At 36.6% G+C, this 26131-nt stretch overlaps 1 protein-coding gene across 14 annotated transcripts in view; it reads right to left on the bottom strand.

Moving 5' to 3' along the window:
- Positions 1–26131, bottom strand: part of MAGI2 (membrane associated guanylate kinase, WW and PDZ domain containing 2) — a 1362215-nt gene that overhangs the window by 357394 nt on the left and 978690 nt on the right. For all 14 annotated transcript variants that reach the window (XR_009565115.1, XM_060304749.1, XM_060304748.1 and 11 more), the window contains one exon: positions 16779–16836. Coding sequence is in view for 13 of the 14 variants with exons in the window: in XM_060304749.1 (XP_060160732.1) it covers positions 16779–16836 (58 nt within the window). In the remaining variant the exon portion in view is untranslated. The remainder of the gene's footprint in view (positions 1–16778; positions 16837–26131) is intronic.

Genomic DNA, 26131 nt, shown 5'->3' with positions numbered 1-26131 from the left:
GATTATCCAGGAAGGAGGGAGTCAGGGAAAGAGTGCCAGTGAGGGGATATGGACACGATTGGGAACAAGACTGTGAGATTTTGAAAGTCAACACGACAGGAAGATAATTCCAACTTTATATAATAGCAAACCTCCCCAGGTTTCCAAGTCTAACGTTCAGAGTGAGAAAAAGATTAAAAAAATATTATTCTTGACTACTGAGTCTCTAACACTGTTAAGACCAGAGAAAAATAAAACACATCGCTATTCCTTTCATATGTTAGAAAGTAATGCAGGAAGAATTAGAAAACAAAGCAAGATTAAAAGTACTTTTGATGAGTCTTAGGGAGAAAAAGATCTTTTGCTGGATACCTAGAATCTGCAGAGAAGATCTGAGTAATCTGTGACTACTTCAGCCAGGTAATTCTCAATTATCAGTGTTATTTGTGAAACTGGAAACTTTCACAGCATTGTAAATTACATGCTGGTTTTTGGAAGATAAAACTGTGAAAATATAGCACGTTATTTTGATTATTAAATGATTTTTTTTAAAGAACCCAATGATTATGTGCATAGAAACAGGGGCTGAATATGTTTTATAAGAAAACACATATATGTGTGTATGTTTTGCATATTGTAAAAAGTGAGCAATGAAATGATAATGAGAATATGGGTGGGGAGCCAGGAGACCGGCTCTGGGTGACCTAGTTTTCAAACTGTAAGAGTCTCCTCCAAGGGTTGCCTTTTAGCCTCACTTAGGGCTAATCCTAACTCTACTTTTCTTGAACTTTGCCCTTACCAACTCTGGAAATTGAACATGGGCCACTGTCTCTGGCAATCATGATAATGATAATAAGATTCTGCACTAATATTTATGAGTAAGATTAGAGTTGTATGTGAGTGAGAATGGGGGTAGTCAATAATAACAACTACGTATGTCTTGTCTCAAACCTTGAAAAGGACAGGTTAGGTCCTGCTGAAGTCCAGTGATACAATAAGAAATGAAAACATGGTACTCAATTACTTACAGAAATTCCTTGTGTGGTAACAAGGGGGAACCTCGAGTGCAGGTAAGACCCTCCCCTTAACGCTCACATAAGAGTTACCTGTAAATGGTGGATTAGGCCGTGAGCAGTAACATCGGTGAGGCGAGCCACCTGCACTCTGGTTTCCTCAATCTCACACGGACCTCTTGGGCTTCACCAGAGTGAAAACCACTTACAGTGAGTCTCAGTTATCATTCTCTGTTATTTTTAAGATCAAACCACCGTTTGAAGTTTAAACCACATTTGAAGATTAAGTCTACCTCTCACTACCTTTGTAAAGTTCCCCTAATATCTCTGAACTGCAATGGCCTCACCTGTAAATATCCTATTCACCTCACAGGACTATTTTGAAGAGAAATATGTGAAAGTGTTTAAAGATCAAGCACTGTATAGATTTTAATATTATCTTGTTGTACCGAGAGTATGGGAGTCAAGTGTAACTTAAATATGGACAGCATCAGGTCTCTTAATCCCTGTCCTGGGCTGCAACTCTATTTCTACCGCCTCCGAGCTTGATGGCCTGGCTTCCTTAAGTTTCTCTGTCTGTAAAACATGAATAATAGTATCTAACATACAGTGTTGTGGTAATGACTAAATGAATTATGTAAAATGCTTAATACATACCAAGTGCTTAGTAGACGGTAGCTATTAATATGACTTTTCTGGGTTGACTGATAGCTATTAACTATTTACATATTAAGTCAATGCCCCCAACTAACTTACTAAGTAATATAACAGAAAAAAGAAAGATAATAATTCCTATCATTTTATCTATCTGAAAATATATTCATATGTTTTTTGATGCCCAATTAAAACTGGAGAAAGTGAAGTAAGAATAAAATGAGGGGACTTTGTCAACCTCTGTATATGACTGTTGTGCTTAATGGAAATTTGAACTAAGCTCTTTTCATTATGACAGACTCAATAAATGGTATTTAATAAGCTTTCAGAAACCACACACCTAATGGTGAGGAGTTTCTTCTGGACTACATTAATGAAAAATTAATTTTATTGGTTTATCAAACCAAATAGTCTCTTTTTGCCTATAGTAGATCCAGTTAAGCTCAGCCACAGGATATAATTTTTTTCTTGATAATTTAAAAGTTCATCTTACTTAGCTAGATTGAAGATATGAAATTTGATAATAAAAAATGTGTGATCCGTCCATTTTTATTACACAATTAGCTGTCTATTATAACATAATTTCATCTAAAGTCATCTGTTAAACACTAGTAATAAATAATGTTTAACAATGTCATCTTGTACTATAAAAAAAGGAAAACAATATCCTTTCAAATGTATTCAGCTTTGACAGCAGTGAGACAAATATAGTTCTTACCTGACTTTTTGTTTATAACCTTATCTTTATCTTTCTGAATTTTTATTTAATGATAATCAGTCTCATATCTGGAGATATCAAATACACTTATATTTGTTGTCAGAGCTTTGTAAGGGGATTTTATTATAATAATCTACCATTTTTGGAAGTCTTCTTTCTTCAACACTCACATGATGGGATTGTTAAAATCATTAAAATAAAATAAAAGAATGGTAATGTATGTTATTGTCTAGCCAAATAACAAGTAGAAATGGAAAGAAAATGCTTTTACATTTTAAGTACTCTTTGATCAGCACGCATAATGAGAAAATAACGAGGCTTATTTAACACCGGAAAATGGCTGCTGGAGCCTAAACCAAGATGGCGGACTAGAAGGACACGCTCTCATTCCCTCTTGTGAGAACACCAGAATCACAAATAGCTCCTGGACAATCATCGACAGGAAGACACTGGAACTCACCAAAAAAGATACCACACATCCAAAAACAAAGGAGAAGCCACAATGAGACAGTAGGAGGGGTGCAATCACAGCAAAATCTAATCCCATAACTGCTGGTTGGGTGACTCACAGACTGGAGAACATTTATACCACATAAGTCCACACACTGGAGTGAAGGTTCTGAGCCCCACATCAGGCTTCCCAACCTGTGGGTCCGGCAACAGGAGGAGGAATTCCTAGAGAATCAGACTTTGAAGCCTAGTGGGAATTGATTGCAGAACTTCGACAGGACTGGGAGAAACAGAGACTCCACTCTTGGAGGGCACACACAAAGTAGTGTGTGCATTGGGACCCAGGGGAAGGAGCAGTGACCCCAGGGGAGACTGAAGCAGACCTACCTGCTAGTGTTGGAGGGTCTCCTGCAGAGGCGGGGGGTGGCTGTGGCTCACCATGGGGACAAGCACACTGGCAGCAGAAGTTCTTGGAAGTACTCCTTGGTGTGAGCCCTCCCAAAGTCCGCCATTAGCCCCACAAAAGAGCCCAGGTAGGCTCCAGTGTTGGGTTGCCTCAGGGCAAACAACCAACTGGGAGGGAACCCAGCCCCACCCATCAGCAGTCAAGTGGATTAAAGTTTTACTGAGCTCTGCCCACCAGAGCAACAGTCAGCTCTACCCACAACCAGCCCCTCCTATTAGGAAACCTGCACAATCCTCTTAGATTGCCTCATCCACCAGAGGGCAGACAGCAGAAGCAAGAAGAACTACAATCCTGCAGCCTGTGGAAGAAGAACCACATTCACAGAAAGATAGACAAGATGAAAAGGCAGAGGGTTATGTACCAGATGAAGGAACAAGATAAAACCCCAGAAAAACAACTAAATGAAGTGGAGATAGGCAAACTTCCAGAAAAATAATTCAGAATAATGATAGGGAAGATGATTCAGGACTCGGAAAAAGAATGGAGTCAAAGATCAGGAAGATACAAGAAATGTTTAACAAAGACCTAGAAGAATTAAAGGACAAACAAACAGAGATGAACAATACAATAACTGAAATGAACACTACACTAGACAGAATCAATAGCAGAATAAGTGAGGCAGAAGAACGGATAAGTGACCTGGAAGACCAAATGGTGGAATTCACTGCTGCAGAACAGAATAAAGAAAAATGAATGAAAAGAAATGAAGACAGCCTAAGAGGTCTCTGGGACAACATTAAACACAACAACATTCACATTATGAAGGAGAAGAGAGAGAGAAAGGACCCGAGAAAATATTTGAAGAGATTAGAGTCAAAAACTTCCCTAACATGGGAAAGGAAATAGCCACCCAAGTCCAGGAAGCGCAGAGAGTCCCATACACGATAAACCCAAGGAGAAACACACCGAGACACACAGTAATCAAAATGGCAAAAATTAAAGACAAAGACAAATTATTGAAAGCAGCAAGGGAAAAACGACAAAAAAACATACAAGGGAACTCCCATGAGGTTAACAGCTGATTTCTCAGCAGAAACTCTACAAGCCAGAAGGGAGGGGCATGATATACTTAAAGTGATGAAAGGGAAAGGGAAGAACCTACAACCAAGATTACTCTACCCTGCAAGGATCTCATTCAGATTCGATAGAGAAATCAAAAGCTTTACAGACAAGCAAAAGCTAAGAGAATTCAGCATCACCAAACCAGTTCTACAGCAAATGCTAAAGGAACTTCTCTAAGTGGGAAACACAAGAGAAGAAAAGAACCTACAAAAACAAACTCAAAACAATTAAGAAAATGGTCATAGAAACATACATATCGATAATTACCTTAAACATGAATGGATTAAATGCTCCAACCAAAAGACACAGGCTTGCTGAATGGATACAAAAACAAGACCCATATATATGCTGTCTACAAGAGACCCACTTCAGACCTAGGGACACATACAGACTGAAAGTGAGGGGATGGAAAAAGATATTCCATGCAAATGGAAATCAAAAGAAAGCTGGAGTAGCTATACTCATACCAGATAAAACAGACTTTAAAATAAAGAATGTTACAAGAGACAAGCAAGGACACTATATAATGATCGAAAGATCAATCCAAGAAGAAGATATAACAATTATAAATATATATGCACCCAACATAGGAGAACCTCAATACATAAGGCAACTGCTAACAGCTGTAAAAGAGGAAATTGACAGTAATAAATAATAGTGAGGGACTTTAACATCTCACTCACACCAATGGACAGATCATCCAAAATGAAAATAAATAAAGAAACAGAAGCTTTAAATAACACAACAGAACAGATAGATTTAAATGTTATTTATAGGACATTCTATCCAAAAAGAGCAGATTACACTTTCTTCTCAAGTGCGCATGGAACATTCGCAAGGATAGATCACATCTTGGGTCACAAATCAAGCCTCAGTACATTTAAGAAAATTGAAATCAAGCATCTTTTCTGACCACAACGCAATGAGATTAGAAATGAATTACAGGGGAAAAAAACGTAAAAAACACAAACACATGGAGGCTAAACACTACGTTACTAAATAACCAAGAGATCACTGAAGAAATCAAATAGGAAATCAAAAAATACCTAGAGACAAATGACAATGAAAACACGACAAACCAAAACCTATGGGATGCAGCAAAAGCAGTTCTAAGAGGGAAGTTTATAGCTATACAAGCCTACCTCAAGAAACAAGAAAAATTTCAAATAAACAATCTAACCTTACACCTAAAGGAACTAGAGAATGAAGAACAAACAAAACCCAAAGTTAGCAGAAGGAAAGAAATCATAAAGATCAGAGCAGAAATAAATGAAATACAAACAAAGAAAACAATAGCAAAGATCAATAAAAGTAAAAGCTGGTTCTTTGAGGAGATAAACAAAATTAATAAACCATTAGCAAGACTCATCAAGAAAAAGAGGGAGAGGACTCAAATTCATAAAGTTAGAAATGAAAAAGGAGAAGTTACAACAGACACCGCAGAAATACAAAGCATCCTAAGAGACTACTACCAGCAACTCAATACCAATAAAATAGACATCCCGGAAGAAATGGACAAATTCTTAGAAAGGTATAACCATCCAAGACTGAACCAGGAAGAAATAGAAAATATGAACAGACCAATCACAAGGAATGAAATAGAAACTGTGATTAAAAATCTTCCAACAAAAAAAAGTCCAGGACCAGATGGCTTCGCAGGTAAATACTATCAAACATTTAGAGAAAAGCTAACACTTATCCTTCTCAAAGTCTTCCAAAAAACTGCAGAGGAAGGAACACTACCTAACTCATTCTATGAGGCCAGCATCACCCTGATAACAAAAGCAGACAAAGATACTACAAAAAAAGAAAATTATAGACCAATATCACTGATGAATATAGATGTAAAAATCCTCAACAAGATACTAGGAAACAGAATCCAACAACACATTAAAAGGATCATATACTATGATCAAGTGGAATTTATCCCAGGGATGCAAGGATTCTTCAATATACGCAAATCAATCAATGTGATACACCATATTAACAAATTGAAGAATAAAAACCATATGATCATCTCAATAGATGCAGAAAAAGCTTTTCACAAAATTCATCACCCATTTATGATAAAAAACTCTCCAGAAAGTGGGCATAGAGGGAACCTACCTCAACATAATAAAGGCCATATACAAAAAACCCACAGCAAATATCATTCTCAATGGGGAAAAACTGAAAGCATTTCCTCTAAGATCAGGAACAAGACAAGGATGTCCACTCTCACCACTATTATTCAACATAGTTTTGGAAGTCCTAGCCACGGCAATCAGAGAAGAAAAATAAATAAAAGGAATACAAATTGGAAAAGAAGAATAAAACTGTTACTGTTTGCAAATGACCTGATACGATACATAGAGAATCCTAAAGATGCCATCAGAAAACTACTAGAGCAAATCAATGAATTTGGTAAAGTTGCAGGATACAAACTTAATGCACAGAAATCTCTTGCATTCCTATACACTAATGATGAAAAATCTGAAAGAGAAACTAAGGAAACACTCCCATTTACCATGGCAACAAAAAGAATAAAATCTCTAGGAATAAACCCACCTAGGGAGACAAAAGACCTGTATGCAGAAAACTATACGACACTGATGAAAGAAATTAAAAATGATACGAACAGATGGAGAGATATACCATTGGATTGGAACAATCAATATTGTGAAAATGACTATACTACCCAAAGCAATCTACAGATTCAATGCAATCCCTAGCAAATTACCAACGACATTTTTTATGGAACTAGAATAAAAAATCTTAAAATTTGTATGGAGACAAAAAAGACCCCTAATAGCCAAAGCAGTCTTGAGGGAAAAAAACTGAGATGGAAGAATCAGACTCCCTGGCTTCAGACTATACTACAAAGCTACAGTAATCAAGACAATATGGTACTGGCACAAAAACAGAAAAAATAGATCAATGGAACAAGATAGAAAGCCCAGAGGTAAACCCACACACCTATGGTCAACTAATTTATGACAAAGAAGGCAAGGATATACAATGGAGAAAAGACAGTCTCTTCAACAAGTGGTGCTGGAAAAACTGGAGAGCTACATGTAAAAGAATGATATTAGAACACTCCTTAACATCATACACAAAAATAAACTCAAAATGTATTCGAGACTTCAATATAAGACCGGACACTATAAAATTCTTAGAGGAAAACATAGGAAGAACACTCTTTGACATAAATCACAGCAAGATCTTTTTTGATCCACCTTCTAGAGTAATGGAAATAAAAACAAAAATAAACAAATAGGACCTAATGAAACTTAAAAGCTTTTGCACAGCAAAGGAAATCATAAACAAGACAAAAAGACAACGCTCAGAATGGGAGAAAATGTTTGCAAACAAATCAACGGACAAAGGATTAATCTCCGAAATATATAAACAGCTCATGCAGCTCAATATTAAGGAAACACACAACCCAATCCAAAAATGGGCAGAAGACGTAAATAGACATTTCTCCAAAGAAGACATACAGATGGCCAAGAAGCACATGAAAAGCTGCTCAACATCACTAATTATTAGAGAAATGCAAATCAAACCTACAATGAGGTATCACCTCACAATAGTTAGAATGGGCATCATCAGAAAATCTACAAACAACAAATGCTGGGGAGGGTGTGGAGAAAAGGGAACCCTCTTGCACAGTTGATGGGAATGTAAATTGATACAGCCACTATGGAGAACAGTATGGAGGTTCCTTAAAAAACTTAAAGTAGAATTACCATATGATCCAGCAATCTCACTACTGGGCATATACCCAGAGAAAACCATAATTCAAAAAGACACATGCACCCCAATGTTCATTGCAGCACTATTTACAATAGTCAGGTCATGGAAGCAACCTAAATGCTCATCAACAAATGAATGGATAAAGAAGATGTGGTACATATATACAATGGAATATTACTCAGTGACAAAAAGGAACAAAATTAGGTCACTTGTTGAAAGATGGATGGATCTAGAGACTGTCATACAGAGTGAAGTAAGTCAGAAAGAGAAAAACAAATATTGTATATTAACGCATATATGTGGAACGTAGAAAAATGGTACAGATGAACTGATTTGCAGGGCAGAAATTGAGACACAGATGTAGAGAACAAACGTATGGACACCAAGGGGGAAAGCCACAGGGGGTGGTGGTGGTGGTGTGATGAATTGGGCAATTGGGATTGACATGTATACACTGATGTGTATAAAATTGATGACTAATAAGTACCTGCTGTATAAAAAAATAAATAAAATAAAATTCAAAAATTAAAAAAAAAAGAGAACAGATGAAAAACCAAAAAAAAAAAAAAAAAAGATTAACACAGGAAAATGGCCAAATTTACCCTTGTTAACACAAGGTGCAGTGGATATTCCTTGAACTAGAAGAGACCTTAGCAATCACCTAATCCAAACCACTCATTTAACAGATAAAAGCCAGCGAGGTTAAGCGTAATTTTGAATTTTGTAAATTCAAAACCATGAATACAAAAAAGGAGAAACTATTACTAATATTATGGTCTGTGACACAAAAACAATTTTGAAAAACATTATTTGCATATTGAAAAAGATGAAATTATAGTTCTCACGTGGAGCAGGAAGGCATTACATTTTACCTCTTAAAGGTGACATTCTTCTGTTTTATTCATAATAATGTGCCAAAGAATGACATCACTCTACTGCTTCCTCTGTTTGACTAAATTTCTCCATCCTTCTGATAGCATCTCTCTGAGCCGAATGTGATTCTAGTTCTGTATATATTAAAGATCGGAAAGACATAAATGCCAGCCAAACCCTTTAATTCCAGAAAGAATCCATTTCCAGCACTAAAGGAAAACCCAGCCATTTTGTTTGAGCATGCTAGTCTCCACACGACATGATCCTGAGGGATTTTTAGGATAATTTTGACTCTAACCAACTTTTCACTTCATGTGTTCACTTCAGAACTTAGTCTCAGTCTAAGATATGACGCCAAAGTATGTGGTGATACAGAGTGACAGCATGGGACAATTTGCAGTTCACTCACAAGAAACCTAGCATGTTTAATCCACAGAGAAATTAATAACCGAAAAAGCTATTTCACAAATTACAGAATGATGACAGTGATCTATTTCTTATTATAACATTGCCTTGGCAAGAGCCAAACAGAATTCTCCAGTGAAACACGGTGGCAGCTTTCTCTGCGTTGCCAAGCAATGAGCTACACGGAATAGAAATAGGTGGTCCCCTCCTCCAGCAGGAGGGACAGCACTTCTGACAGCATCCTAGGACCTCTCGGTGCAGAAATGACACTCCCCACATTCACCTGTTCATATCCCTCTCAACAGGCTGTCTGAAAGTCCCTTGAACAACATTGTCTAAGTGCAGTCTGACCTCCCTGCCTTCATATGGCCAGTCTCGAGCTCTCATGGTCCTATAAAAAAGATGGAGTAGAAGGAGGGAGCATGGTCCTTCCTTGGGAGTATACAAAATGGTGTTTCCAGTTCTGACCATTCCTGCCATCTCTCCTTGCAATGATGAGGGCTCAGGGACATTGCTGCCTCTACCACCAAGTTCCCCTGCTCTGTGCTACCCGTTGTGATCCTGTGCTGTTTGCCTGTGCTTAACCTCTCCAGAAGTGCCTAAACAAGAGCCCAATTTAATTTGCTAGATTGATAAAAAGGTTTAAAGACAAACAAACCAAAAAAAAAAAAAAAACATTAGTGTTTACATTGCATTCATCTTTCTTCACAAACACATTCTCAAAGGAAAGATGATGCTGGAGTAATAATTCTTTTGTCTTTTATTATTGACTTCAAGACAAAAAATGATTTATTAGAATTGTAAAAATAAAAAAAAACACATGGAAGTCTGATGTCAAAGTGAATAAATTATCATTATTTGTAAAAGTCCACTTGCAATTAAACCTATTTAAACTTCTGGGTGACTAAAACAGTTTTTATTTGGAAACAGAAAATCTGCTAAATAAGGTAGTTTATGAATAAGCAGTTGTTAACAAAAGTGTATTCAATTACAGAGTCAAGTTTTCTTACCTTTAGTTGAAAAAACCTTCAGGGGAAGACAAGGTAACTGGTATACAAGATAAATGTTGATCATATTAAAATGAATCAGCAATGGGGAAATATCTTACAGCATGAAAAATGATCTCTAATCTCATGTAAGGGCTTGATGAGGGGCATGTATCCAGATCTTGACTGGATGGTAGTGGTGAGAAGGGAGATTGGACATGAGACTTCATTTTGATTTGAAAGACTCATAATTTAAAAATATTTGAGGGACCCTGGCATAAAGCGTAAAAGGAAGCCATAAGCTTTTCTACTGATCTGTGGTTGAACTGCAGTATTAAGAAAGTAGATCAATAGCCAGTTGAACTTTATATAATACAAGCAGGTAGTACAGAGTGGGTAAATAAGAACTACCAATTACAAGCGATCAGAAATGCTACCATAGTGTAAAGAGCATGTATGTTGAGCTAGGAGATCCCTCACAATGAAGCTTGATCGCTTGTCTTCTCCAGGCTGAAAGGAGGGATGCCACATACTATGACCTTGGCCTCGGTCAGCCAGGAGGAGGTAGAAAGGTAAGTGTAATGACTTAGCCAAAAAGAACCAATTGTAGTTTGGTTAGAAATAGAATACTCCACATTTATTTCAATGTCCTTATTCCTTTCATTAACCGATTTATACTTGTTTAACAAATATGAGAAATACTTTATAAATTAAACAGCTTATAATAGTGTAAAAACATAGCTCCTCTACTAAAAGGTCTTTCTTAGCTCTACGTGCATCAGACAGCTGCAACCTTACTAGCCATATGCCCATTGAGAACTCACTTAACTCCTCAGAGATTTGGTTCTCTCATTTGTAAACGCTGTGATCATCATCTGGGACAATGGACGTGAAAGTAGTTGAAAGTTAAAATAGTGCCTTAAACATCACTATCGTTATTATTATCATCACAACTCTCCAGCTGTATAAGATGGCATGTACCAGAGATAATTACAACAAAAATATCTTCTTTGGGAATTACCCTGAAACCTCAACCCCTCTGGAAGCCATGGAAACACCACACTCTGCGGTCCCTGCTTCATCATTTTCAGTGGGCTTATGGAATTAGAATAAATGCTATTTTTTTAATTCAATGTGGCACACTCTAACATGAGATTAAGTTATATGTTTCTTACAGATCAAATAATTTCCCTTAGAATTGTTCACTGTTGGGGTGTATTTTACCATGAAAGAACTGGAAAAGCAAGTAGTGCCAGAAGGAGAGTCCTTATCTATGTCACTGGGATACATATGATAAAATACAACTAACTAATATTTGTTGAGCACGTCCTACATACCTGTGTTAAGTGCTAAACACCAGCTGTGTGATGAGACTGCCTAGATTCATATTCTGGCTTTATTATTTAGTACTTGTAAAAATATTCTGTGTCTCAGTTTCCTTATCTATAAAATGGGGATAGTAACACAGACTTCATAGTTTTGGTTGTTGTTTTTTTTTGTTGTTGTTGTTGTTTTGTTTTGCTTTGTGAGGATTAAATGAGTTAGTATATGTAAAGCACTTAGAATACTACTGGGCACGTAGTAGGTGCAAAATAAAAGTTCTTCCTCTCCCCTCCCCTCTCTCCTTTCTCTCTGGTCTTCATCCTCCTCCACTTCCTCCTTCTCCATAATCTGTCTACTCAAGGTCTCACAGCTAGGAAGCTGCAGGGCTGACATACTGTGAAACGCTGCAGCCCATACTCTCGGCCACTAAGTGATAATAATTGACATGACCAAATGCTACTGACAAAATTTAGAGCTCACTTTAGATTAGAATATCACTGAGCAAATTCATCAGCAGTGCACTTAAGTGTTCTATTACACAAATCTGTTAAGCTGGGGAAAGGATTTCTTTGTTAAATAGCTGTTTAAAAGCAGCAAAACAGTATGCTAGTTTTTGAAGATTGAAGAAAACGTTGAAAGTTTGAAAAATTAACTTTCAATATAGAAAAAAGATTCTCTAAGAACAAGCAAGATTTTAAAAGGTATTCTTTTATGTTGATTTCTAATTGGAAATGTTTTACATTTATGCTGACTTTTCAAAAATTCTGAAGTTAGTAAGCATTTTCTTAGAATATTTAGAAAACTACTCAAAGGCATGAAGGAGAGAAACATTCTTAAGATATGCAATTGAGTTAAAATCCTCTCTAACCACTTTCCAACTTGCTACATCATGACAAATACTCATCATTAACCATGAAACGAATGCAATTTTCCTTTCACATTTAATGTTATATTGGAGATATTATACAGTATCTTTCATACTTTCTGGAACTGCACACAAGTAACATTTCATAGTAGCAGATGTGTGATATCACATGAAAACTTGTAAAACCTTTACATGAAAATCACATCTGTCAGTCTCCACTATTATTTTCACGGTAGTTGTATGGTTTGCTTCTCCGTCTGTGCCAGCAAAGGCAGCTTTGCATGAAAGCTGCCCCAGGAAATTGTGTCTTCTGGGCTAGCTAGTTAAGCAAATTGTATAACTGCCATTGAAACCAAAATGTAACCCAGCAGACATAATTCCACAAAAGAGGAGAGAAAGACACATTTATACAAAAGTCACAGCTGTTCAACTCTACATTTTGCACTTTTTTCATTAAAGAAATTTCCCTTTATGAACAGTGACAGTTACATTTCTAGTTAGCAACTTTAGGACTTTGTAATACATTGCTAAGTGCTGTACTGTCAAGGATTTAGTGTCAGGAAAACTAGGGCTAACCTCTTTCTGCGTCTACATTGAGCAGAAATGTGGTCTGTCTGTCCTGTCTTCAGATGAAATAAGGAAAGATGTTGAGTATGGCTCACTGTTCTCTAAAATACAGACCTGCGTGGCTGTCTCTATAGCTCCAAACGAGGGGCAACGTCCCTACATTGAGACCCACATAGTATGGCCTCTTCTTCATTCAGGACTTGCTAGTCTCACTCTTGGGGGCTGTGGTGTCCAGGGCCACTCTCAAGTCATGGGTAATGGAGCTGGTGGCTCAGAATGAGTGAGTTAGAAGCCAGCCTGATGGGGCTGTGCACAGCACGGCTCCCACTGTCGGAACCCTCCTGTGACACTACTAGAGTGCAGCCAGGGAGGAGATGTCCTCTGGGGACCCCTTATTCTTCTCCAGTGACGAGTCCCAGAAGCTTGTTCAGACCGTCATGTGAGGATTATGAACACTACGTTTATGGGATGCGTTTTCGAGCAAGAGTTTGGAGCCTGGGCTCTGCAGTCACAGTGCCTGAGCCCATTCCTCTCAATAATGTGTGATGCTGGGTAAGTTACTCAACTTCCTCAGCCAGAGTTTCCCCATCTGTCAACTTAAGACAGTTTGCCTCATTACACTATAGAGAGGATTATAAATGTGCTTAAAGACTGTTGAGCTCTTAGCCCGCTTCATGGCACACACTGAGCCCTCAGTAGATGTTAACTGTTTTGATGACATGATACTTATATGATTATGATGATAATTTTTCTAAGTTTTAAATATATTAAACCTATAACCTTAAAATTGCATTTGCCCAGGACAGAATTATGGCACAGTAAAGTCACCAATAAATAGTGGTCAAAAATGATTCAATCCAGGTTTTCCAGTTTCAAGTTGTACAGACACTTTCCTGCTATTGACTGCTGAAATCCTACCTGCTTGTCTGAGGCTGGCAGGAATGAGTGTGTGTGCAACTGTGTCAGAGGCACAAGGCTGATTTCAATCTGACGTGCCCTGCTGATGACAGACAGCCCACTCCACAACTTCCTCTCCCAGCTGTTGGTCTGTGTGAAGAGTAACTGACTGCTAAGTTAGACTTCCAGTGTCCCTGCATAGGCTTCTTTGCCACTTGGTAGGAAGGTGGAATGTTTTTCGTATTTTGTAACCAGATCTCTAATTGTGTAATTGGGTATGTAATTAAACACCAAAAATGACAGCTCTACAGAGAACCCACTATGTAATGTAAACATATAATGTTTACAAGTTGAGGTATTTTAATTATTTTCCAAGAAATATTGGCATAGAGTTCTACTTAAAATTATCTGGAGGTTTGGATTATCTGTCTCAATTTTTTGATTGGTCTGATACACACACACACCTAACTGTTGCTATTGGTATACCTTATGGAATCATGTAATGGGGAAAAAGCCATGACAAATAGTGGAACTGGATGCAGTCTGAAGGAAGTTAAACTATTTGACTCACTATGACCTGTATCTAAGACCTCACAATCACCTGAAATCTAAAACTATTAAATGTGTTAGTCTGATCTAATTATATAAGATATAACTGACTAAATTACGAATAATTTTCTTACTATGGTGATGATACATGAAAAATGAAGTGAAGAAATGTAGAAAGAAATGTAATTTAAGCAAAAACAAGTACAAAGCAAACCATGTGAAATGTAATGATAATGAGGACCATTTTCTTTTACGCTTATAGTTAATGTCCAATTCAATAATTAACTACCAGCAGCAGATCTTTACTTGAAGAACACACGCCTCAGTGATCAAGAAGGTAGGAAGCATTGCTTTCGGTCATGTGGGTCTCTCACCTCTGTGACAGTTAGACAGAGAAAGAAGGTTTGACTTAAATACTGTTTCTCACATTGGAAAGCAGCTGAGGACATGGAAGAAGAATCTGAAGATTTCGAATATGGCAAAGGGTCAGCAAACCATGTTCTGCATGACAAATTTGGCCAGCTGCCTGTTTCTGTTAATACAGTTTTACTGGAACATACTGCACCCATTCATTTAAGTGTCGCCTACGGTTGCTTTCAAGCTACAACAGCAGAGCTGAACAGTTGTGACAGAGGCCATTTGGCCCCCTAAAGTATTTGTTATCTGGCTCTTTATGGAGTTTGCCAATATCTCAACTTAGAAGAAGGTTCTTGTTCAATGAATTCTGCAAGAGAGTGTATTAAAGATGAGATCTGGTATGTCACATACCTCCATTCTCTTTCCTTACATGGAAATATCTTGGATTTCAGATGTAATAGGTTTAGGCAAGGGACAGTCTAATTCAACAAATTAAGAGAAGGTAGCACTTATTGAAAATCTTTAATGTTGATAAATTTAACCAGGAGCTGCAGCTACATTATTATTATTAAAATATATGTGTATTTTAATTGATGAGCAATGTAGTAGGAATAGGAGCCTTATAACTATTTACAAGTGATTTCCCTTTATTTTTGCAATTAGTGATACCTCCATGTACATATCTTAATTTTTGCATCTACTGAGCATGTACATGATGTTAGAGAATTAGATACTATGTTAGAAAATTGCGTTTGGCAAAGGAAGTGAATTCACCTTCACTGGAAATGACTGACTGTGGTGCCAAAATTGGGGCTTTTCCAAATGAAGATGGTGGGTCAAACTATTCAAGACAAGTGTTCATGAAGGAGATGCCCAAGGGCAGGGAGCACACAGGTCATCCTCATCAGCACCTCCCCAGTGCAGAGAAGGGCCTGACGCTTCGTAAAAGCTCAATAACAATTTGAACAATTTACTACAAAAATAATTTAGCAATAATGCCATTAGTCTGTAATCCTCTACCATCTAGATTATTATCGCTAAACAGAATATGATTGGAGAAAACAGAGTTAGATCTTGATGGAGAGTGAGAACATCTTCAGTTTTTCAGCCTCTGCATTTCTTGGGTATCTGGTTTTCTTATTCACCCAAATAACATTAACAACATGACACAATAGATAAAAAATAAAAATTTCTCTATCAGAAGAGGGGTTCTGGAAAAGTCAGTCACGTATTTAACTTTTGAAAATTATGAATATTATTTGATTTTCCTAAGAAAAAGATGTGTATATAACTGAATCCCTAACAGGGGCTTCATCCTGAATAAAAGGGTGCATAGAGGGGTAACTCATATTATGCTAAGATACATACATTAAGGTAATGAAACCTCCAATAGATAACATAAAAGTCCAATCTACAAAAAAAATACTCTTGATTTAAAATGAGGCCTTAAAAGAGAGGAAAAAAAATCTTAATTTTATTTCATCCCTCAACTGGAAAGTATGGTTGCTTCATTTAATTGACTCTGAAATCTGGTTTAATAGAGTATCTCTTTTACACAACTAGTCAGCTCCCAACATTCTGATTGCAAAATGAAGGGCATTTACTTTGATGTCTTTAATTATCACTCATTTAGAGGACAGTGTAAAACACATTTTTCCAACTGGTGTTTTAGAATCGTGAGTCAAAGGAAAGGAATGACAAATTAGCCAGCTGGAGAGCAAGAGGCAGCTAGCTAGTGCTGCTAGAGTCTTTGTGGGTACTTCAAAGTAAGACGACAAAGGAATAAAGGGACTGTTAGCCACACAAGCTCAATAAATGAAATACTAACACAATTTCACAACACATTAATAACAAGTTAATATCAAACTTAGAGACTTACTCAACATAATAAGTGCCATATATGGGATCATCGATTTTTTCCCAGCCATATGGAAGCTCTGAAAAATAAAGAGTTATTTCTTTCAGTAAGTAACAGATAACACTATTTCTAATAAAAAGTAATATAATTTAATTGTTCGTGGATTGCAGAAATAGTCTACTAAAGTGGAATAAAGCATTCAGAGTCAGCACCAAATTTCAAATGCATATTGTAGGGACTATAAGAAGCACTGACTTGAAAATTGGCACTTAAAACACAGAACTCTCTTCTCTGCAGATGTACTGCTGGGTCTAGCTGTTTATCCCACGCCAAGCAGTAGAATGGCACGTTATCATGTTATCACCACTCAAGGTAATACAGAAGGCAAATCGCTTTCCTGAAAGAGCATACAGCTTTCTCATTTATTTGTATTGTTAAAAGGAGCATTTCAGGATGAAGATCCTATTTTCAAAATATATTTCTGAGAATAGCAAATTGTTTCTGATGACTGAAACAAAGACATTATACATTCTCAATTGACACCCCACTATTCGAGATGGTTAGTTTGCTTTTCTCTCTCCATGGGTCAGAATTTGAATATTGCCAATAAACTCTTTGGGTATATTTTTGTATAAAGTCTAAAATTCTAAACACACTTTCCTTGACAATATGGTTCATATTTTCAATTCTCCATAGCAAATTTTAATAAATACACGTTAAAATATCAACAATACAATAAAAGCTACTTTAAGCAAAAACATGTTATTTGAAAACCAGGCTTTGTGTTATGATACTGTTTCCAAATACACTAAGCCTTTATAATTATTAACTCCTATAAATATGAAGAATATTCTAGTTTTCCTCATATACATTAATAATACATATATAACTTGAAATCTAAGTAAGATATATTGACATGCTCTAAGTAATATGTTTAAATGACACTTAAAAGTTTTATTTTTATAAGTAGTAACACATTTTCACCATAGAAAAGCAGTTATAAAAGAAAATTAGAATCACCTGCAATCCTGCCATCCAGAGATAAGTGTGTGTGTGTGTGTGTGTGTGTGTGTGTGTATAATTTTTAAAGACGCTAGATCATATAGTGCATATTATTTTTACAGCCTAGTATTTCTACCTAACAAAGTATCACGGGCATCTTCAATGTGAATGAGTGTTACTGCAAAATATCACTTTTAAAGTGGACAGTAGTGGTGTGGGATGTGGCCAGAGCCTGTGTAATCCCACCAATCTTCTATTATTGAACATTTGGGACTTTCCAGTTATATATCACCTGTGTTGGACTTACTAAAGCCTAAATCTTTCATCATTTTCCCAGTAATTTAGTTATGATAAATTCCTAGAGGTAAAATTTCAGATTAAAGGGCATGTACCCTTTTATGGCTTTTGATAAATGTATATCTATATTTATATCCAAGTTGTTGCCATCCACTCACAAAAGAGAACCAATTTATAACTTCACTGGGAGTTTATGAATTGACTTTGTTTCTCTGTACCATCAAATTAAATACAGGTCCATAATTCCTCATGCAAAACTTTTTGGGACAGAGAGGTTTTGAAATTCACAATTTTTCTGATTTTAGAAGGATAACACGAGGTAAATGCATTCTGTTCCATAACACGTCAAGCAGAGTCTGAGAAAGCACCTTATAATCAAAGCCATGAGTATTTAAGCAGCCCAAACCATGTGATTCTCACTAAGAGGCACAAAAAAAGGACCACTTCACATCAGTTAGCACTGGTCTGCCAGCATGTCCAGGTCAGGTTACCTTTTGCTGTCAAATGAGTGTAAAAGGTAGTTTTTAGAGCTTTTGAATTCTGGATATGCAGATAAAATACTGTATATCATTATTTAAAAAATCAACAAAATTGTTTTTTAAATAGTATCTCATAGTTGTTTTAATTTGCCTTTCTTGGATTTCTAGTTAGTTTCAACAGTTTTTATTTGTTCATCCTTGGGCAACTGTTTTTTCTTTTGTACATTTCTTGTTTTTATAAATCCATTCATAAGAGTTTTTTTTTTTTTTTACTTGTTAAGAGTATTAGTCCTTTGTTACATATGTTGCGTATATGTTTTTAAGAGTTTGTTTAGATTTTAATTTTGTTGAACATTTTCTTCAACGCAGTTGTTTTAATTTTTGATTGGTAAATTTCTCAGTGTTTTCCTTTATGGCTTCCATCATTGGAGCTTAGCCTAAATACTGAAGAAATTTTTCAAGTTTATTTATTTTTTTTTAAAGTATAAAATCTAGGCTATGCCTTGGTTTAATAATTTTTGGATTAAGTCATATGTTAATAAATATACAATACCAAATTGTGAAGCATCTTAAGAAATTTTTCTGTCAAAATGATAATAAGAATATTACTGAGTATTTACTATGGTCCAGGTACTGATGGATTTTCCATGCACTAACTCATTTTACCTATACAACAACTCAGGATTTAAGAACCCTGTACTTTGGTTCCAGAGACCTTAGCCAATTCAGATATCAATTTAGGCACTCTGCTTAATACAGCATAAACAATACTTAATTTAAACTAATGAGAATAACTATCCAGATGATGTTTACCAAATTCCCCAAGCTATCGGAGAATTTGGCTATTAAAAAGAAAAATCCATTTGACAAACATCTACTGAGTGCCTTTTACAAGTAGCTTAAGTAAAAGAATATACAGAGGACAAGAATTGATATTATGAATATTTATTATTAATATGACTGAATACATGGATTCATATATATAATAGGTTTAATATCACCTGATGAATACAATAATATGTAAAATAATAATATTTAATAATTTTCAGAGTAAAAGCCTAACGTGGTTAGTTTTATGAATACTAGTCCTACTTCCTAATGGCACTGCCAAATGGAAGCATTTCATGGTCAAATTTAAAAAAAATATCTTTTACAGTGTAATCTATTCCTTCACTTATTCCTTATCTTTGGCTTTTTTTTTCTGAGTAAATTACTAATGCTAAGCAATGTATCTCCAAAGTATACAGTTCACTGATTCTTTATCTTTGTGGATTTACAGTGCCAAAGGTTCTGGAAACAATTCATTGGCATTCTTTCCCATTTGCCATCATGAAGTGTTCATCAGAATTCAGGGGGAATCTGATTTGCTTTTCATACGATATTAATATAGTTTGTTTGCTTATTTCATATTTCCAAAATAAACTATTAATTCATGTCTAAACAAAATTATATATTATAAATATTTATACTTTAAGATGAACTATCAAGTGGTCCTTGACTCACAATTTGAGACAAAATGATACACTGTAGCTCTAACCTGTTACAAAGAGCTGTCATTCATTTCATTTACAAGGTCTGCAGAGGAGTGATGGTTGAATGTTACAAGAAACAAGTAATAGAATACACACACTGGTTCATTTGTAAATAGGACAGAATAGGTATAAAATCTACAACCAATGCTTAAAATGGTGTGTGTGTGTGTGTGTGTGTGAACATATACAGGAATGTGTATGTATATATGTTTGTGTGTATGCATGTGCATGTATGTGTGGATATGTGTTTGTGTGTATTCCCATTAATGACATTCTTCCTGAGTGGCAAAGAAAAGCCAAGTCATAAAATAAATTCTTAAGATTAACTGAAGAGTATACATGTATATGATGAAAAATTAAGACAGTTAAGAAACATCTTTCACTATGAAAAATTAGCTATCTGGACTTCAATTCGTTTTTAAAAACCAATTGCTTCTTTTTAAAATTAAGCTAACAAACGAGAAAAAAGAATTTCCAATTTTGTACTATTTGCCCAGCCAAGCCAAGTATGCAGCTTTGAACTCTTGGGTCCTGGGTTATTTAGAATACTGTATTCAATAATACCTGACAAATGTGCAGATGATTAAGGTCACACTAATGAAAGCATAACCTATACTATGCAACAGAGAAAAACAGACACTTGAGATCAGCAAGGTTAATGCTGTATTAAGAACTGCTGTAACTGAGATTTTCTTCAGGCCATGGAACCATGGGGAAAATTCAGTGATTAGATATTCCTATAGTGATCCACTCTGCAAAAGTCTGTGAAAATGTCTAGGTTAATTTGTAGTCAGTCATATAAGCTTCGTAAAACTTTAATAGAATCAAAAACTAAAGAGGCATCTAGTTCAGCTTGGATTCTGCCGCAGCCACCAAGCTCTTTTTTTTATTTACTCGCTCTGTCCAATTCTTATTTATTTGTTAGGTCCATTTTTGTTGCAGAAAACTGGGACTCCTTTATTAGCTCAAAAAAACATTTTTCAGGCTACAGCTGGGCAACTTGTAGAATCCAAGGATAGTATTCTTTATGGAAATGGGACCCAAATACTGAAAATCTATAAGGAACCTAAGATACACTATCTCACTACTTTGATCTCTTGAGTTTCCCAGTTCTGTACCCAGCCTCCTCCTCTGCATCCACCCTAATTCATTAATCCAGTTTGTTTTCTTCAAAATAGATCCAAGTTACTTAGCCCGGCAGATCACTGTAATGGCTGTCCTCAGGTCAAGAGCCCACTCACATATTAATCAGGTATGGCTGGGGGCTGTGTCCATTTTTTGCCACATTTGGCAAACACAAGTGGAGGAACATTCTAGAAAATAACAAGCCAGTACTCTTCAAAAGTGTCAAGGTCATGAAATAGAAAGATTGACTGAGGTATTGTCACAGTGTGTAGAGGAGACCATGGAGACACGAAGAGTAAATGCAGGGTGGGATCTGGACCAGAAAAAGGACATTAGTGAGACAACTGGTAAAAGCCAAATAAGACTTGTAGATTAGTTACTAGCCTACATGAATGTTAATTTCCTGACATCAATAATTGTGCTATGAAAGATGTTAATATTAGGGGAAGTGAGGTGAAAGGTATGTAGAAAATGCTTTGTACTATTTTTGTAATTTTTCTGAAATCTAAAATAATTTCAAAATGAAAAAAAAAACTGAAAAAAGCTACTTCACCAACTCTCACTATTGAGTAGATGACTTCTACTCACACTTTATTAACATCCAATCAGATACATATAACACTGAATTAAGTTGGATAGTGTTAAATTTTTAAACAAAATGAGAATGTAGGATTTCTGCATTTTTAGTCTTCTTTTATATTATGTTGACTTTTAATAGATATTTCCAAGAAAGTAACTTTTAATTTTGCTATATTACCTTTTTTTTTTTTTTTTTCCCCTGTTGCCTATCTTTCTGCTCACTGGAAAAACTAAGTAAATGCCATGTTCATGTTTAAGTGTTACTGCATCTTGAATCCTAGAGATACAAATTCAGTAATATGAGTTCAAAATCTGGAGTCCGGTTTTGTTCCTTTCCTGGGGGGCAGCATCTTGTATGGGTCATAGCATGGGTTACGTTAATTCATAAAAGTTGTGTGAAGGCCCATCCTGGTGGGCAGTTTAAAAAGCCAGGAAGGTGGACCAATTTAGAAAGCATACTAAGTACTAAGATTTTGGAGACAGGAACAGGGACCATTTCCTTCAATCTTATGTTATTTTATTTGGACTTGCTTTCTTTTTTTTTTTTTTTTTTTGAGGTACGTGGGCCTCTCACTGTTGTGGCCTCTCCCGTTGCAGAGCACAGGCTCCGGACGCGCAGGCTCAGCAGCCATGGCTCACAGGCCTAGCCGCTCCGCGGCATGTGGGATCCTCCCGGACCGGGGCACAAACTCGTGTCCCCTGCATCGGCAGGTGGACTCTCAACCACTGCGCCACCAGGGAAGCCCTGGACTTGCTTTCTTAAAAAAATTGAGTCTCTTGCTATTGTGCTTTAGAGGTGATGACATCACAAGAGAACATAAGAAACATATAAAAGTTCCCTAGGTAGAATAATATGCAATATAGTGATAGCTACTACCCATATTAAAATCTTTTCCTACGATTCTTATTAGATTTTTGCTGTATACATAGTATATTAATTGGGAATTATAACTAAATTTCCCTGGAAAAGTCATTTAACTTTTGCTCCCAAGGAGTATAATTATAAAAGTAAATTCTGAATTCATTCTTGTTTTTAACAAAATCCATAAAAGAATGATATGTTAATCACAGTCACATTTCCCTACATAAAGATAGAGTTGAGAGTGTATACTTCCAGACCTTTTCCTGTGTGTCAGGACTCAAATTTGCTCCTATTTACCAGAGAATTTTATTCCATTCAGTCACAAAAATAAACAATCAAACAAAACAACAAACTTTAGAACCTAAAATTGAAAATAAAAATTGTTCCTGTATTTCTCTTTTTCATCTTCCTCAGAGAGTGTCTACATGCAAGAGCACAAACCCAGTTGATATCATGGAAATATAGGCTAAGAAGTCTTCATTCATGGGCCTGGGTATAGGAGTTTTACTACTTTTTACAGTGGAAAGGAGAACTAGCTGATCTGTATTTTACAACACTGGCATTTAATTCATGCTACCATATAGATTCAGCCTGAGTATTTCATTACTCCAGTATTATAATGGGTTTTAAAAGTATTAACTACAATTTCACGGGCTTGTTGTTGATAAAACATACAATGGCACAAATTCCAACTAAATTTATTCCTTAATGTATCTTACCAAATTTGAGTAGAAAATGTATAAGCTTTTTCTGACAGATAGTGATATATAAAGAAATGTGTGCTCAATATTCAGGGGCCCTTTTCTACCTGGAAAAAAAGTTGTCAAATATAAATGTGAACTTTTGCAATGTTCACTTAAAGATGACAGAGTAATATATTTGAGACGGTGACAAGAAGTGGTGGCAGAAAGGCATGACATAAAAAAAGAATGCTGTCTGGTAAAGATTCAGAAAGTCATATTAGGTTTAAGTTTGCAAGCTGCACTAGAAGGTGAAAAAGGGAGGAATCTAGTAGGTGGGTTTTTTTGGTTGTTTGGTTTTGTTTTTCAAATTCCTAGAGCTTTGGAGAAAGGTCTGGCCATAATGAAAGATCTGGGAAACAACTATATGTTAGGACTTCAAATATACATCTCCAGTTTCCTCTTAATTTCTGTAAGCCTGTATTAATCCATCTATTGATCTATTTATCATCATCATCCACTTAAGATCCTTTATTGAAACATGCCGGGCTCCTATAATGTAAAGGCTGATATCTAAATTTTAACCTCTCCACTTACCCAGAAAACCATAAATATCCACTAAGAGAACAGTAAAACCATCTATAACCCACATCTACAACATAATTAGGAGAAAGAAAATACTATGCACTTGAAAAGGTATATGTAGGTAGAGACATAAACACCCCAATCTAGCAGAACCAGCTCAAGAGCCCATTCTGGATCAGAAACTCAGGTGGAGAGTGTGCAGAAAAGAAGAGAGGGAGCAAGGAGCCTAGGGGGTGGAAAAACAGACAAAATCACCCTCAGAAAGATAAAGTCCTGTCCTGAATTGGAAAATGCTAACAGACATGGTTGATCAGAACACAGCTACTGGGGAACCAAAAAAAAGATGTTTGAAAGTGAGCAGAATGAGAGATGGAGTCTTAGGAAGGCACTTCTTAAGAAGAAGAGGGAAATGATGTTGAAAGAGGAAATGGCCCATGGAAATTTGGTTACGATAGGAAAGAATCATGAGGTAAGAATCACAACTTCTGTTGTGTCTGAAGAAACAAAAAAAGAATCGTAAGACATACAAACTATTCCCTCTGCAAAAAAAAATATATCATCTACTAAAAAATTAGTGCTTCACAAAATAAACAGAAGAGGGTGCTCATGGACTAAGAATGTAGTAATCAACCAAACTCTTTTATTTTTGCTTATACAAAACTGTTACTGCTGGTTTAGGAAAAAAATAAAAATAAATAGAAAGTAGATAATATTCATACAAAGTTATTACAAGAAATCAGAAATGAGAGTCAAAGCGATATGACTAATAAAAAATTATTATCCTCCTTCAAGCATAAACAAAAGCACAAATGAGAAAACTGTAATGAAATCTCAAGATATTTTCAAACAAGCATTTCTAAATATAAAACAACATTTTGAATCAGAAATTTAAAAGTTCAGAAATGGACAAAGAACAGAAAGATAGTAAGAAGAGTTGACTAAAATGAGAAAATTAAAAAAAAAAAAGAATCTTTGAAATTAAAACTAAATTACAAGGTGCCCAAGAGAGAATCAATTCAGTTGGAATTATAATAAGGACCACTGAGGAAAGACATGGCAATAGGCAAGAGAACAAAATGAAATCAACAAATAGTAAAAAAATAATCAGAATGAAGTCATCCATATAGAATACAGGCAAAGATAATCCAGTATATGTATAATTGGAATACATAAAGATAAAAATAACAGAACTAATACTTAAAACTATAATCCAGAAGAATTTCCAGAAATAAAATAACTGCATATATTTCTATATTGAAAGGGCTGCCCAAGTACTTGGAACATTGTCCCAGAACAGTCAAATCCAACACAATAGCTATCAGTTAGTCATTAGACTTAAATTATAGAGGAAAAACTAAAAGGTAATAAGTTCCTTACAATAAAAAAAAAAAAAAAATCAAGTTGATATCACATCTCTGGAATAACATACATAGCTAGACAATAATGAAGCAGCATTTTAAGGACTCTCAGAGAAAGAGTGAACCAAGGATTTTATATCCAGCCAATCAACAGTATCAACACACACACACACACACACACACACACACACACACACACACATTTAAAATACGCAAGAGGGACGCTGGTGGGGGACTTTGATGACCAAGCAGATGGGAGGAACCCCTGAGCAACCTGGTAGGGGTGGAGTGAGGGGGGAGGAGAAGTGGAGGCCAGATAGGACCGGCACCCCTGAGGGGTGGCTTAGAGGGGAGGAGTTCCCTCACATAGAGGGACCCTCAGGGGGCTCGGAGGATCTGGGTAGGTGTGGAGGGTGTTTACCCCACCCATCAGGCCCTGGGAAACCTGCTGGGCTCCTGGGCCTGGTCCTCCATTCTCCGGGCCCCCCTCTGGGCCGTGTTGGTCCTGGGGCGTAGGAGGGAGGCAGGGGGAGAAGAGGAGAGGCGGATGGGGAAGGGACCTCAAGGATCGGAGGATCAGGGGAGGTGCAGAGGGCATTTCCTCCACCCACTTGGGCCCTGGGAAGCGTGCTAGGCTCACATGCCTGTTCCTCAGTTCTCCGGGGCCCCCACCAGCTGTAGGGGCCCTAGGGGCATAGGAGGGAGGGAGGAGGGAGGAAGAGGAGGAGAGGATGATGGGGGGGGCCCTCCAGGACCAGGGGATCAGGGGAAGCACTGCAGGTGTTTCCCCAGCCCACTTGGCCTTGGGAAGCCTGTTGGGCTTCTGGCTCTGGTCCACTGCCTTCTGGGGCCCTCTCTGGACACGCGGGTCCTAG

This window comes from Globicephala melas, chromosome 9 (genome assembly GCF_963455315.2).
Source record: "Globicephala melas chromosome 9, mGloMel1.2, whole genome shotgun sequence".
In the NCBI taxonomy this organism is placed as follows: Eukaryota; Metazoa; Chordata; class Mammalia; order Artiodactyla; family Delphinidae; genus Globicephala; species Globicephala melas.
Note: the sequence above shows the minus strand (reverse complement) of the source record. Positions and strands in the feature narration are given on the sequence as shown.